Source organism: Heloderma suspectum, chromosome 1, assembly GCF_057233095.1.
Source record: "Heloderma suspectum isolate Gila_16-S chromosome 1, 16-S_ref, whole genome shotgun sequence".
Lineage (NCBI taxonomy): Eukaryota > Metazoa > Chordata > Lepidosauria > Squamata > Helodermatidae > Heloderma > Heloderma suspectum.
The window spans coordinates 150,756,892-150,771,296 of NC_139458.1; the positions used below are offsets into that span (position 1 = coordinate 150,756,892).

General features: G+C 43.5%; 2 protein-coding genes across 6 annotated transcripts in view; one reads left to right on the plus strand and one right to left on the minus strand.

The window, feature by feature from the left end:
* TMEM177 (transmembrane protein 177) overlaps positions 1-14,405 on the plus strand; it is a 78,798-nt gene that overhangs the window by 5,573 nt on the left and 58,820 nt on the right. For 2 of the 4 annotated variants that reach the window (XM_084807076.1, XM_084807079.1), the window contains one exon: positions 1,205-3,816. The exons of the other annotated variants lie outside the window; for them this stretch is intronic. In XM_084807076.1, the coding sequence (XP_084663202.1) occupies positions 1,219-2,154 (936 nt within the window). In that variant the 5' untranslated portion in view covers positions 1,205-1,218 and the 3' untranslated portion in view covers positions 2,155-3,816. Of the gene's footprint in view, positions 1-1,204; positions 3,817-14,405 lie in introns of those variants that run through there. 4 annotated transcript variants of the gene reach the window in all.
* LOC146358277 (fibrinogen-like protein 1-like protein) lies at positions 3,874-11,317 on the minus strand. Of its 2 annotated transcripts, XM_084807126.1 has the most exons (3): positions 11,254-11,317; positions 10,985-11,168; positions 3,874-4,790 (listed from the first exon to the last, which is right to left on the minus strand). In XM_084807126.1, exons 2-3 carry the CDS (start codon positions 11,151-11,153, stop codon positions 4,138-4,140), a joined length of 822 nt encoding a protein of 273 aa, XP_084663252.1. In that variant the 5' UTR covers positions 11,154-11,168; positions 11,254-11,317; the 3' UTR covers positions 3,874-4,137. The 2 variants fall into 2 exon arrangements, with proteins under 2 accessions (XP_084663252.1, XP_084663261.1); XM_084807135.1 differs by having other exon boundaries at positions 10,985-11,283.

The following is a 14,405-nucleotide window of genomic DNA, read 5'->3' on the forward strand; positions in this document are numbered from 1 at the left end:
GTGCAAAGATTTACAGTTGAACAGTTCAGTCCTATGCAAGTTTGCTCAGAAGCAAGTCCCTCTGAGTTAAATGGAATTCACTGTTACGGATAAGGAAAGGGTTGATTCCCTTTACCTCTTTACCACTCGGGACACAATGTAAGACATCTGCTTGTTCAGCTGGCAAAATGCCCCTCCTGCTCTCCTTGCTCTTGTAAGGCCAACCAAACCATGACATTTCTCACGTGGCTTGCTCTGGCATGGCTGATTTTAAGAAACAAATATCCTGCACGGGGAGTGGGGACACACACGCACCAGATCTGAACCATGGCATAGGGGGAGGTGGCTTTAACCCTTTGGTTCCATCGCAGTCCTGATCAGAATTGTGCCCTGCTCCCCATGCCTGCTATTTGCAGTGGGCAGGGAGCTCTCCCTCCCGTTGTAAGCAGCAGTTGCGTGGAGCCTGATTCCGGTCTGGACCATAGCGGGGCAAAGGTTAAAACCCCGCCCTCCCCTACACTGGCTATTTGTTACAGCAAGCAAACCCAGCCCTGCAAGAGCACGCCAGGCAACCAACATAGCGACATGGTTTGCATGACTCAACAGCCCGACGTGGCTTAATTTACCTGTAGGGGCTGTTGCGTCATGCTGAGTGCCTGTGAGTGCCATTTTTGCCTGGTACCCGCGGATGCCCAGCTTGTATTGTGTGAATCCAGGCAGCAGGTGCTGTTTGAGGGTTAGACAACCCTCAGCCCATGGTTTGTTCAGTGGTCATTTGGGGGTTGTCTAACCCTCAGACAAGCCCCGCCGCCTGGGTTCACACGACGCAGCAAGCCAGGCACCGGGCACAATGCGACAGCCTCCATGGGTATAAGCCCACAGTGGGCTGTCATGTTGTGCGAGCCAGGTCCATGTCTAATTTGGTCTGTGGTCACATAAGGCTTGTATAACCCAGGGGTAGGCAAGCTGGTGTCCTCCAGATATTTGGAACTACAAGTCCCATATGCCCCAGCCAGCATGGCCAATGATCAGGGGCTCTGGCATTGTAGTTCAAAACATCTAGAGGAAACTTGAGGGTTGCCTACCCTGTGGTATAAGCAGTATGTGTAGTGTGTTTCTGGTTACTGAATGTGAATTTCTTGATCTGTTAAAAGCAAGAAGTTCTGAAAACAAATTGAGATTCTAGTGTGCAAATATATTATTTCCTTGTTTGGCACACAAACAGGCTGGAGGCTTAATATGGCAGTTCGATTCCTGTGGAAAGCAGCGGCCATGATGGAGAGGCACAGAACTCGTTTTCTGACAGTTTCCTGTGCTGGACTCTTTGGTGCTAACCTGACCTTTCACATCTTACCTGAGAAGACATTCAGACGATTGTATCAGGCCTGGGCAAAAGGGATGCCAATGGAGCCTTCAGAAAAATTACAGCACCTGTTCCATGACATCCTCAGAGATGTCACAGGGAAGTCAGCGAATGGTTACCAAGCCTTCGTTGCCTTCAGCTTCCACCCAGTGAGTGCTGGACTTCCATGGCTGCCTGCAGGCTGCGTTGTGGGCATCCCAGCCAACTTCAGCGGTACTGCCAATGACGAGCGTAGGATCACTGACCGTGTTGTCATGATTGAAGGCAAAGTAGTGGACTGGAAGAGTACAGAAGGCCTGGCCTTGAAGGAAGCCTTGACACTGTCTCCAGAGGCTCAGAAGTTTGCCATCGCCAGAGAGATTGTGTACTTGCAAAACAATAGCCCCTTACTATGTGCAGCTGTCGCACCTATATGTCTAGCTGGTGTTTACATCTCTGGGGTAGCCATAAAGCAGCTCTTGGGCTTGTATTCTGGTCCTGTGCTATTACGAGGCCTTTACAACGTAGCCATGATAGCGATTGGATTTGTGGGCTATTGTCTGTCATACGACACTGTGAGCCAGACAGTAGATTATAGGGCAGACAGAAACACAGCCACCATTTCCACAGACTTGGCTAGAGGTGGGGTGGAGTTCTATAGTAAAATCCTGTCCCAGAACAAGACTTTTCGTGCACTCATGGGCAAGCGAGGGGAGAAGATATATGTCTCAAGTGGTAACCTTTCCCCAAGATACTGGATCAGATTAAAACATGCATCATATACGTCCAGAAGGGACTTGATTATCAATATTTTAAGCATGCCTGAGGCATAGAGAAGCCATGACTGAATTTTAAATGTGTAAATTATGTATTCTCTGGAACGCTGCAGCCTGGTTTCCCTTTTTTCTTATGCTTTCATTAGTGTCTCTGTTTTGGGGAAAGAAGGGCTTTATTTTATTTTATTTTTTGTTGAAGTCCTGTATTAACTGGATTGTTGTTGTTGTTCACTCGTTCAGTCGTGTCCGACTCTTCGTGACCCCATGGACCATAGCACGCCAGGCCTGGATACCTCTGTCTTAAAAAGTTAAAGCCTCACTTCAAAGGTTCTGTGTCCTACATGCCTCTAAAATCCATCTTAAAACTCAGAGTTTTACTTGCCAGGCACAGGTATGAGCTGGAAGAGCTGACATCCTCTTTATTTTGCATAAAAAGCACAGGGCGGCATACAGAATGGTGCGATCTTGTTCCTGTAAAGAGGGGATGGGGCGGATTCTGCTAGGTGGGCGCAGAACTGCCATGTAACTTGGTGTCTTTTGTCTAAAGAAAAAAAATCAACACATATTAAATGCTTCTCCATAAACCAGGGAAGGTTTCTCTGGTTTATGGTGAAAATTTAATATGTGTTGGCTCCGTCTGTTGATGACTCTGAAAGGTATGATGGTCTCAGTGTTTTCTGTAAAGTTCCCTGTTGCTCCTGACTGCGTACCTTTACCTCGTCTTGATGCTTTTCCTCCACTCTGCTTTCTTCCTGTCATTTGCCGCCCTTCTGTTACCATAAAATTCCAAATTCTTTGAAAAACAAACTTCACAACCTGTTCCGCAAGATAGGTTCTCCACTGGGAGTCTCTTAGGGCGGCTAAGAGGAATGCTGGCTGGGGAATGCTGGGAGTTGGGGGATTTTTTTCTGTCTAAACCTGCACAAGATTGCGCACTTAAGCACTTTCCCACCACTTCCATCCCGCTGCATTGGCTGACAACTGGCCGTGCCTTGTGCTGGCTGTGCCACATGGTTGAGTGTAAAGCAGGGGTGTTGCTAGGCAGATAAGAGATTTGGGGACGAGGCCCGTAGGGCACAAATCTGCATAAAATGTGTACATGTTGATTTATATCTATGCAAATGTAGAAATAATTGCTAGGATTTACTTAAATTTCACAGAAGGCAAAGCCAACCAATTAATGTCTCATCTCAAATACTTCAGTGAATTTGCACCTTGCACCAGATCATCTGAAACTAATGGTAAAAAAAAATTCTATGCTGAATTGCCATGTAGGGAGATGGGGGGTGGGGAGGAGGTGTTGCAGCATGTGGGGAGTTAACCCTTCCGTCCCCAGCTGCAATCCCCCTTGAAAATAGCCCTCTGCATAGCAGTTGAGCTAAGAAAAAAATGTCCATTGGCATCAGTGGTCACTCAGAACTCTGGGGAATAGAGTCCTAGGCCTAACATTCAGAACTCTGGGGGACATAGGCCTAGCTACACTGCCGGTGTGAAATATATAATGGCCTATTTTTCAGGACCCTGGTTTACAGTGTGCTATTACTCCTTGTATGTTGCAGTAGGCTCACAATTGGGGAGGTGACAGACTCAGTTGGGTCCACATGGAATCCATCCCCATGGATGCACATACCCCCAAACTTGCAAGCGTTATGCAAAGTTTCAAGAATTGCGCTGTTCAGCTTAACTCAATTGGCATAATAAAAGTTCTGTGTGCAGAAACTCTGTGGCCCTTCCTATGATTTTCTGAGTCAGGAGATAATAATCTTGAGTCGAGGTTTTTGTTGTTGTTGCTTTAATGACAAATGTTTTGTGCTGGCTGAATAATTATTTTAATAAAGAACTGGAAGGTTTTAGTTACAATCACCCAGAAAGGCCATACAGGATTATTGGTTCCATCGGAAATACATTCCCATGTCCGTAAGATACAACAAAAGAAATCACCATTATTTAAAAGGTAGGGAAGCAAAGGAATCTGTAGTTTTGCTGCTTCCCGCCCATTAAGCATTACAGCCGTTCACAACAACGGAGTCCAAGCATGTTCTAAACTCTGCCACAGTACATATGGATGGGCTTCAGCAGGATCTCTGACTTCCTACAGTTCTCGTCACATAACGTGCTCCAGTGAATACGCCCCTTGCGATTCAGCTGTGCGTCAAAGCAGGAGTCGTACCACCAGCCCCCTCCAAAGACATCTGCACAATTTTCTATGGTAGATCTGTCATTGTCTCTATCTTTACAAGAGAACTTCATGTTGTCGTGCATGTTTTTGGTCAGGGAAGAACTGAGAGAGTCGCCAGCATTACCTTCATAGGTCCCTAACTTCAGCATATAACCATTGGTTTCATTTCTCAAGAGAAAGCTATCGTACTCTGCATATTTATGGTTGCCGTCAGCATCGACTAAATTTATTCTGACTTTGTACCATTTCTGCTCACTAATGCGTCTGATGTACTCAGTGCCCAGCCAGTGATCTTCCTCCAAGTTTCCAAACCCGAATTGGTATGTTGTCCAGGTCTCCGACCATGTGATTAGAGTGTCAGCACTGTTACGCTGGATCACGGTCCACCCGTTGCATCCATCCATGTGACACTGGACCACAAGTTTGCGGGTCTCATCTGGCCTTATTATGTAAAGGCCGCTCTCTGTGTGGCCTGCGTGGAATATTTCATCGCAGTCTCGCATGTAACGGATGCCTAGGGAGCAAAAGATGGTTGAGATGATCAGATGCAGCGCATGGCTAGATGCTTTGCTATGTGGTGTCATTGTGGAAATTTATATACACGTTGTAAGTTCAGCATTCCGGGTCTTGCCGGTGTGCTTGCATGTGCAACAGGGCCTTTGCAGTGCTGACAATAACCTGAAATAAGCGGGAATGCTCGATTCCTGAACGGGGTGGGCCAGTGGAACTTGCAGAAGCCATTTCTGCTCATTTTCTGGGTTATTTTTAGAAGCCCTGATGTAGAAGCGGTGGATCCCGTGAGTGCAGTGGAACCAGCAGAGACAGAATGGGCCCGTTGAGTACTGCCCACTGGGGGCCTAGTCATGGAACTACATCCAAATCTGGTGCTAAAATGATTTAGAGGACAATCCTATGGATGTTTAGAGAGAGAAAAGGCCTACAACTCCCAGTTATGCTGCCTGGGGCATGCTGGGAGTTGTAGGCCTTTTTTTCTCTCTAAACATGCATAGGATTGCACCTTTACAGTTTTTGAACTTGCTTGTCCTCACAATAACCCTTGAAGGTAATTCAGTACTATTCCAGCACTACAAAACAAAGGGGCTGAGGCTGTGAGCTGTTCACTTATGTCCAGTGTGCCTATGACTGCACAGGAATTTAAATTCAAGTTTTCCTTACTGAAATCCAAGAGGTTCTATCCCAAACATCACATCATGCAGTAGCTCAGAGGTGGAGAACTTCAGGGGCCAAATCCAGCCCACAAGGGGTCCCCCAGATGAGCATAGCCCTGTCCCCCAACCACCTATCATTTGGAGGGTTTCCCAGCTTTTGCACAGTCTTTTCCCCATTCTAAAAGGTGGAAATCTCTCTCCTGAGGCTTAGTTATTGGCAGGAAGAGCTTTCAGCTAAAATATGCTGGTTCTTTTTGCATGTTTACCCCCACCCCTTTTTGACATTGCCGCGCTCACCATTGGAATGTGGGCCCCAAGAACTCCAAAACTAAATTTGTCCCTTGGGCTGAAAGAGATTAATCACCCCTGCTAGCCAGCTAGATGCTAGCTCTAGTCCAAACTGTGCTTGGAAGGAAGTGATTTGGAAGTGTTGGAAGAAGGGTACTTAATCGCTCCTCTGCCACTTCACTGCAATTTGGTGGGGGGCCACCACTGAAAAGAGGGTCTTTTCGGTGGTGGCCCCCCAACTGTTGGGATCCCTGCGAGGCCTGCCCAGCGCCAATATTGTTATCTTTTCAGCACCAGGTTGAGGCCTTTCTTTTTTCTCAGGCATTTGGCAGCGTATGATGAGTTCATTTGGGTACTGGATTTGTTTTATGGTTGATTGCTAAAAGTGTATTTTTAGATACATGTTGTCTTTGTGTATCGTCTGTCGTGTTTTTATGTAAGTAGTTCTTAAAATTTTGTATACTGTATTTTTAATTGTTTTTACTCTCTGTAAACTGCCCAGAGAGCTTCGGCTCTAGGGCAGTATAGAATTATTATTATTATTATTATTATTATTATTATTATTATTATTATTTCTGAGTATGCTTTGGAATGCAGAAGCGGCTGCCTGCCTAATTTTACACAGGGCTGGACTGTAAGGGGCACTTTAACCCTGAATCACAGTGACTTTAGTGAGGTCTAAGAGAACATGTTTCATTCTATAACAATAATAGGATGGAAACATGAGGTGTGACTTACTGCTTCTTCAGGCAACAATAGCAGCAGCCACCATTTTATTCTTCCTAGCTGGTGCTTCTAACTGATGTTTGCTTTCCCACAACACTTCTCCTGACATTGAGTTTTCAAACAATGCTCAACAGAATACTAGGCTGCATTATATATTCTGTCCGCTTGTTGTTTCTAAAATAATGGGGTGAGGTGGGGAGCCTCTAAAACAGGATAAGGAGATAATTGAATATGCATGAAAACGGATAGCGGTTTTTGAAGTTTTTGCCCTGATTCTAAACAGCTTGCTGAACTATTTACCAGTCTTCATTATGATACAGAAGCCGCACTGGAGAACAGGTGGGCTGGCACTGCGTCCAAAGTTAGTCAATGTACTGCATAAAAAAAAATATGACAGCCACCACCAGCCTGGTACCTTTCAGATGTTTTAGACTAAATCTCCCATCAGCCCCAGCCAGCATGGCCAATGGTCAGGAATGTTGGCAGTTGTAGTCTAAAGCATCTGGAAAGGACCAGGTTGCCCTACTACATAAATACCCATCCCATACAGAGCGAACTGTGGCACTCTAGGATGAATGCGGGCACCACAGCAGTTAAATAATTGGGCTGGATTCAGACTAAGGGATTAATCCTAAAGCTGGCCAAAAGCTACCTGAGGGGCCATTGGATGCAGCATAAGTTCCCCCCAGCAGGGCAGCCCACCTCTGGAGGCCCCTGGTATGCCTGCAGTGTTGCACCAGTGGTGGTGGGGAAACCCGGGCATGTCTTGGATGGCCAAGGACCCACAGGATTCTATGACCCCTCATTCTCCTGACATGCCCCCCAAAGGAGCATTCAATTACACCATCACTGGACCTGACATAATTAATTCCCTCTTAAGGGAATCAAGACTGCAAGGGAAGTGGGCGGGGGGAGGACAGCAAAACAAAAGGTATGGAAAAGCCACAATCATGGCTTAGGAAGTGGTTCTGGCTTCTCCACACACCTTAGGATTGTTCTGCCTGTTAACTGAACTTGGTTCCCATTGAAATCGATGGGAGAAATTCGTCACGGCATAAGTCCTGTTAATTTCAAGTAACTTTGCCTAGATCCAATCTATTATGCATTGTTTGTATTGCCTAACTATGTCTGGGGGGCAGGGGGGAGTGGCGGGGGGACTACTATTTGCAAAATTATAAAACAAAGTGGAGGTCAGAATTCTTTGCTTTTTTCTTTATAGGCTCCTTTTAGCCTGGAGCCCAGCCACTTGGAGGTTGCAGTGTAGAGCAGCCACAGCTGTGCTCTTTGTTGGCTGGCAACTCCAGAACCTAAAAAGACCTGAGAAGGGTTTCCACCTGTTCAGTATTTTTCTGGTCTCTCTGATTTTAATATAGCTGGATCAATAGCTGTGAAATGAAAATGTTGGAAACCTAAGTCATTAAAATAATTGGTCCTTACCTCTCCTGGTTATCTGCCTTATAGCCTGAGTCAAGTTTGTTGGTTCTTTCTTTCTTTCTTTCTTTCTTTCTTTCTTTCTTTCTTTCTTATCCCAGTCTTCCCTGATTGTTGGTGAGTTCCCGGCCTTAACCCATTAATTTGCCTAGCACATCCCAAAGATTCACAGTGGGCAATACAAACATGCGTGCAAGTAAAATCACATTAAGGTGCAGAGGTAGATTTATTATCCCAGAACATATTATGCCTCCCAGTGTTTTGAGCTGTAATATGTGGGTGTGACCCTCTTGTTTGAACAAAGTCAGACTAAAAACAGGGTCTGTTTAAACCACCATCATTAATTGTGGCCCTCAGAATCCAGCCCAAATTTTCAGAAAGGTTTTACAAAGCACAAGTTTTGTTGACTTTCATTCAGAAGCTATTTACAAGGCGCACTGCAAGCAACAGACTTGCTACCATCTTTTCCCCACGATAAAGGCAAAAGAACTCCAAATGAAGTCCTCTGATTCTAGCAAGAAGTGTATTAACAGTTGGAAGACAGAAGCGGGTTAATAAGCTAAAGCAGGTGAAATAAGGAAGGATGAAATAAAATGATTGTTCACCCCAGCAGCCCCTTATAAAGAAAAGAACAAAGACTGAATTTGATTGTTGCATTCTACAAATTAGGCTAGCCTGAAAATACGCAAAAATAAATTAAAATTAATTGAACTCTGCTAAGGCTGCAGTCTGGCTGACAGGTGCCGAATGGAATTTTAAAAATTACAAGTGTGAAACAAGGAAGAGGACTTCAGATAAGGGGTCTGAGAAATAACGGCTCATGGGGAAAGTGTGAAGAACGATGGTGAGGGGGAGAGATAAAAATAGAAGGAAGACAGGCCATTTTCTAGGGAAAAAAAGAACTGGGGATTAGAAGAATGGGTTTGGCAGCAGAAGGACTCGACATGAGGTGAAGAGAAAACTCAGCTAGTATGGGACTGGGTTGCCAAAACTGCCAGCAAGCCCTGTCCCTGTGCCGTTTCTCATTTGCATATACTATTTTATGTAGAGATATGAAAAATATAATTGCTCATTGCTTACAATGGAAACGCAGCCAATAAAAGCAAATGCATGTGGTGTTTGCTGTTTGTGGCATAAATAGCTCTGATTAAAGGATATGATATATCGATGTCTTTAATGAGTCATATCTGGAGCAGAATTTCCAGAGGAAAATTTCGGTATGACTCCTGCAAATGTATGTTCTTCTCTGCCAGAGTAGCTCTGCAGTGGGAATAGTGATCGCACTCTCGGCCTCCTTCAGATCTCTCCTCACTGTGCTTTTAAATTCCCTTCTCTCTCTACTGACTCATACAGCTAAACCACTGTATCCTGCTAAAACAAGGCCTTTCAACTTCCCCAGGTTTCCCTCCTCCTAATGACATGACTTGAAGCGCATACTGCACTATACAACGCTTTCAGAATGTCACTTTGGCAGGGTTACTAGACATCCACCTAAATGGCACTCCTAGTGTCACAAAAGAAGCTTTGACCACTCTTTAACCATGCTGGGGACCTGTTCTTTAGACAGCTGGACTTTTTCCAAAGCTGTATTTGCTAAGTAAATCCTTCCCAATCCATTCAAAAATTTCAGAAATGAAAGCCGGTGATTTGCATCACTCAGCATTTAGCATTGCTAATAAATCTGTAGCAGGATAAGTCAGGTCTTTTTAAAATTTATTTTTAATTATTTTAAATGGTACCCCCCCCTCTCTCTCTCTCTTTCTCCATGTGTCTTTTTAAAAAAAACACCTTCAAATCCTGCAACCATGAAGCTCAAGATACATAGGGTAGAAATTTGAGCCATTTTCACAACTTCTCTCAATGTACCTATTATAAGGAGAGTTGATTGTTTTACACAATTCAAACATTTTTCAAAGTTCACTTTAAAACGAGATTTGGAATCCCAGCTATACTGAAGAGCTAGGGAGAGCAATAGTTATTTAGGAGCAGAAGCCATAGGAAACAGGCTGCAGAGGACACAGTGAGATGTTTTCTGAGATAATACAGCTTGATCATTTTGTAACCCATCAATTCTCTTTCTGTCTCTACCCCTCTCACAACTACAGTTGAACCTAGAAGATGATGCCTCTTTTTAATGATAATGCTGGCTTTGGAATACTTTTTCTTCCAGTTGCTAAACTAGAATCCCACACATACTTAAAAACCAGAATAGGGGAAGATTTTTTCATTGTAAAGTTTTTTAACTTTATAATTCTTAATCTTCAGTGAAATCAGCTCCTCTGTGACCATGTTATAAAAGCATGTTATGTAATTCTCAATGGATATCAACGGTTAGAGTTTAGATTTATAGGGCTGTTTTATATGGTGAAGCTCATACAACTGGACTGTACAATTTAAAGTGTGTTTTATAATAATAGTTGAAAATTATGTCCATCTAAGGTATTACCAATCATTCTTAATTTTTAGGCATTCAGTAGATAGAGTTACTGGAAGTTGGTCTCAGAAAATTAAAAGCAATGATCCAAGAGGTTTTATATCTTTCTTACAGAGATTATATTTTCAAGCGTGTTTTTTTTTTCCTTTAAAAATGTGAATTCAAACACTATCTGGAAGCTAAGAATGAAAGTAAGGAAAAAACAAGCTGAAATTTAAACACAGCCTTTTGAAATAGTTATTGGAAGACTTGCTTAGAAGGGAGCATGGAAAATAACTTTGAGAACAGTAATTGGAAAGAATTGAGACTGGGAGTCCAAAGTCATCCTCCTTTTAATCAACAGTTCCTAGTATTCACCAATTTAGAAAGCAGGGACAAATACCTCTGGTAGAGCTATTACTGGGGGAGAATCTTCTCTCATGTTAGCCTGGAAGTAAGGAACTAAGAATGGCATGACTTTACATCCCAAATATATTGGAGGGAAAGACTGTCCTTACCTGTTCTTTCCTACAACATTTTTCCATCTCAGAATAACAGAGACATTTTTGAACAAGAGGTATCAAAATATACACATAGTCCTAAAAACTTAATAATGGCACATATACTTATGCATACCTAACAATACTGTGACATCATAAATCTAAATTAAATATAAATTACCTGATTTCAGCATGATATTTTTCCAGTTCCGAATTTCATAGGTATTGTTGACCATGTTTATGTTGACAACATCAATGAGTTTTTCCCTCAATGAAGCATCCACTGAACTTGTCACATGGATCAGGGGAAGAAGAAGAACAGTAGCAAACAGGACATTTGGGCAAGACATGGTGCAAAGAGAGATCTGAAAGAAGCCACAGGCATATATGCATTAGTATCTGCAAATAGTTCAAAAAGCTCAAGCATAACTGACTGCTTAATGAACTTACGGCACTTTGGGGATTCAAATGGAGAAAGTGGTCTAGCAGATTCCTGATTTATGCTTTATACAATGAAGTTAAGATCCTGGATGACTAAGCTTGTTATTGGTTAACTTCAGCATGCAATATTTGCCAATGCTGGAGACAACCACCAAAACAGCTGCTAGATTCATCGTTGTTGTTGACTTTCCTGCCATAATGCCATGCATGAGTTGCAGGTTATTTGATCATTCTTTGGAAAGTCAATACATCAGGGAGATAACACATTCCCTCGGAGCAGTGTCTTTGAGAGGAGGCATTTTATCCTTTCACTTTTTTCATAGTAAGGCAACCAAATACAGGTTGTAGCCAAGTGTTGTTGTTGTTCAGTAATTAAGTCGTGTCCGACCCTTCGTGACCCCATGGACAATAGCACGCCAGGCCTTCCTGTCCTCCGCTCTCTCCCGGAGTGTGCTCAATTTCATATTCATTGCATCAGTGATGCTATCTAGCCATCTCATCCTCTGCCGTCCCCTTCTCCTTTTGCCAGTGACTTTTCTCTTCGCATTAGGTGGCCAAAATATTTGAGCTTCAGCTCCAGTATCTGTCCTTCCATTGAGCAGTCAGGGTTGATTTCCTTTAGGATTTACTGATTTGACCTCCTTGCAGTCCAGGGGAATCGTAAGAGTCTTCTCCAGCACCACAGTTCGAAGGCATCGATTCTTCAGCGCTCAGCCTTCCTTATAGTCCAGCTCTCACAGCCATACGTTGCTACTGGGAAAACCATAGCTTTGATTATACGAATCTTTGTTGGCAAGGTGATGTCTCTGCTTCTTACTATGTTGTCTAGGTTTGCCATAGCTTTCCTCCCGAGGAGCAAGCGTCTTTTAATTTCATGGCTACAGTCACCATCTGCAGTGATCTTGGAGCCCAAGAAAATAAAATCTGTCACTGCTTCCATTTCTTCCCCTTTTATATGTCAGGAAGTGATGGGGCTAGATGCCATGATCTTAGTTTTTTTATTGTTGAGTTTCAAACTAGCTTTTGCACTCTCCACTTTCACCCTCAACAAGAGGCTCTTTAGATGCTCTTTGCTTTCTGCCATTAGGGTGGTATCATCTGTGTATCTGGGGTTGTTGATAATTCTCCCAGCAATCTTAATTCCGACCTGTGATTCATCCAACCCGGCGTTTCTCATGATGTACTCTGCATATAAATTAAATAAGCAGGGCGACATTATGCAGCCTTGTCGTACTTCTTTCCCAATTTTGAACCACTCGGTTGTTCCGTGTCCGGTTCTTACTGTTGCTTCTTGTCCCTCATACAGGTTTCTCAGGAGACAGGTAAGGTGGTCTGGTACTCCCATCTCTTTAAGAATATGCCAGAGTTTGTTGTGATCCACACAATCAAAGGCTTTAGCGTAGTCAATGAAGCAGAAATAGACGTTTTTCTGGAATTCTCTTGCTTTCTCCATGATCCAGCGAATGTTGGCAATTTGATCTCTAGTTCCCCTGCCTCTTTAGAACCCAGCTTGTACTTCTGGTAGTTCTCGGTTCACATGCTGCTGAAGCCTAGCTTGTAGGATTTTGACATAACCTTGCTGGCATGTGAAATGAGCGCAATTGTACGGTAGTTTGAACACTCTTTGGCATTGCCCTTCTTTGGAAGTGGAATGTAAACTGACCTTTTCCAGTCTTGTGGCCACTGTTGAGTGTTCCAAATTTGTTGGCATATTGAGTGCAGCACTTTAACAGCATCATCTTTTAGGATCTTAAATCGCTCAGCTGGAATACTGTCATCTCCGCTAGCTTTGTTGTTAGTAATGCTTCCTAAGGCCCACTTGACTTCAGTCTCTAGGATGTCCGGCTCAAGTTCAGTGACCGCACTATCATGGCTATCAGGGACATTCAGATCTTTCCTGTATAGTTCTTCTGTGTATTCTTTCCACCTCTTCTTAATGTCATCTGCTTCTGTTAGGTCCCTGCCTTCTTTGTCCTTTATCATGCCCGTCCTTGCACAAAACGTTCCCTTGAGATCTCCGATTTTCTTGAAGAGATCTCTAGTCTTTCCCATTCTGTTGTTTTCCTCGATTTCTTTGCATTGTCCATTTAAGAAGGCCTTCTTGTCTCTCCTTGCTATTCTCTGGAACTCTGCATTCAGTTGGATATATCTTCCCCTTTCTCTCTTGCTTTTCGCTTCCCTTCTTTCCTCAGCTACTTGTAAAGCCTCCTCAGACAGCCACTTTGCTTTCTTGCATTTCTTTTTCTTGGGGATGGATTGAGTTGCTGCCTCCTGAACAATGTTACGGACCTCCGTCCATAGTTCCTCAGGCACTCTGTCTATCTGGTCTGATCCCTTAAATCTAGTCGTCACTTCCACTGTATATTCATAAGGGATATGATTTAGGTCATACCTGAATGGTTTAGTGGTTTTCCCCACGTTCTTCAATTTAAGCCAAAATTTTGCAAGAAGCAGCTTACGATCTGAGCCACAGTCAGTTCCAGGTCTTGTTTTTACTGACTGTATAGAGCTTCTCCATCTTTGGCTGCAAAGGTCATAATCAATCTGATTTCGATATTGACCATCTGGTGATGTCCATGTGTAGAGTAGCCTCTTGTGCTGTTGGAAAAGTGTGTTTGCTATGATCAGCGTGTTCACTTGGCAAAACTCTTATTAGCCTTTGTCCTGCTTCATTTTGTACACCAAGGCCATGCTTGCCTGTTATCCCGCTGATTTCTTGACTTCCTACTTTAGCATTCCAATCCCCTATGATGAAGAGGACATCTTTTTTTGGTGTTAGTTCTAGAAGGTGTTGTAGGTCTTCATAGAACCGATCAACCTCAGCTTCTTCGGCCTCAGTGGTTGGGGCATAGACGTGAATTACTGTGATGTTGAATGGTTTGCCTTGGATTCGTACTGTGATCATTCTATCGTTTTTGAGATTGTACCCCAGTACTGCTTTTCCCACCCTTTTGTTGACTATGAGTGCTACTCCATTTCTTCTAAGGGATTCTTGCCCACAATAGTAGATATGATGGTCACCTGAATTAAATTCGCCCATGTTTGTCCACTTTAGTTCGCTGATTCCCAAGATATCAATGTTCAGTCTTGCCATCTCATGTTTGACCACCTCCAGCTTACCTTGATTCATTGATCTTACATTCCAGATTCCTAAACAATAT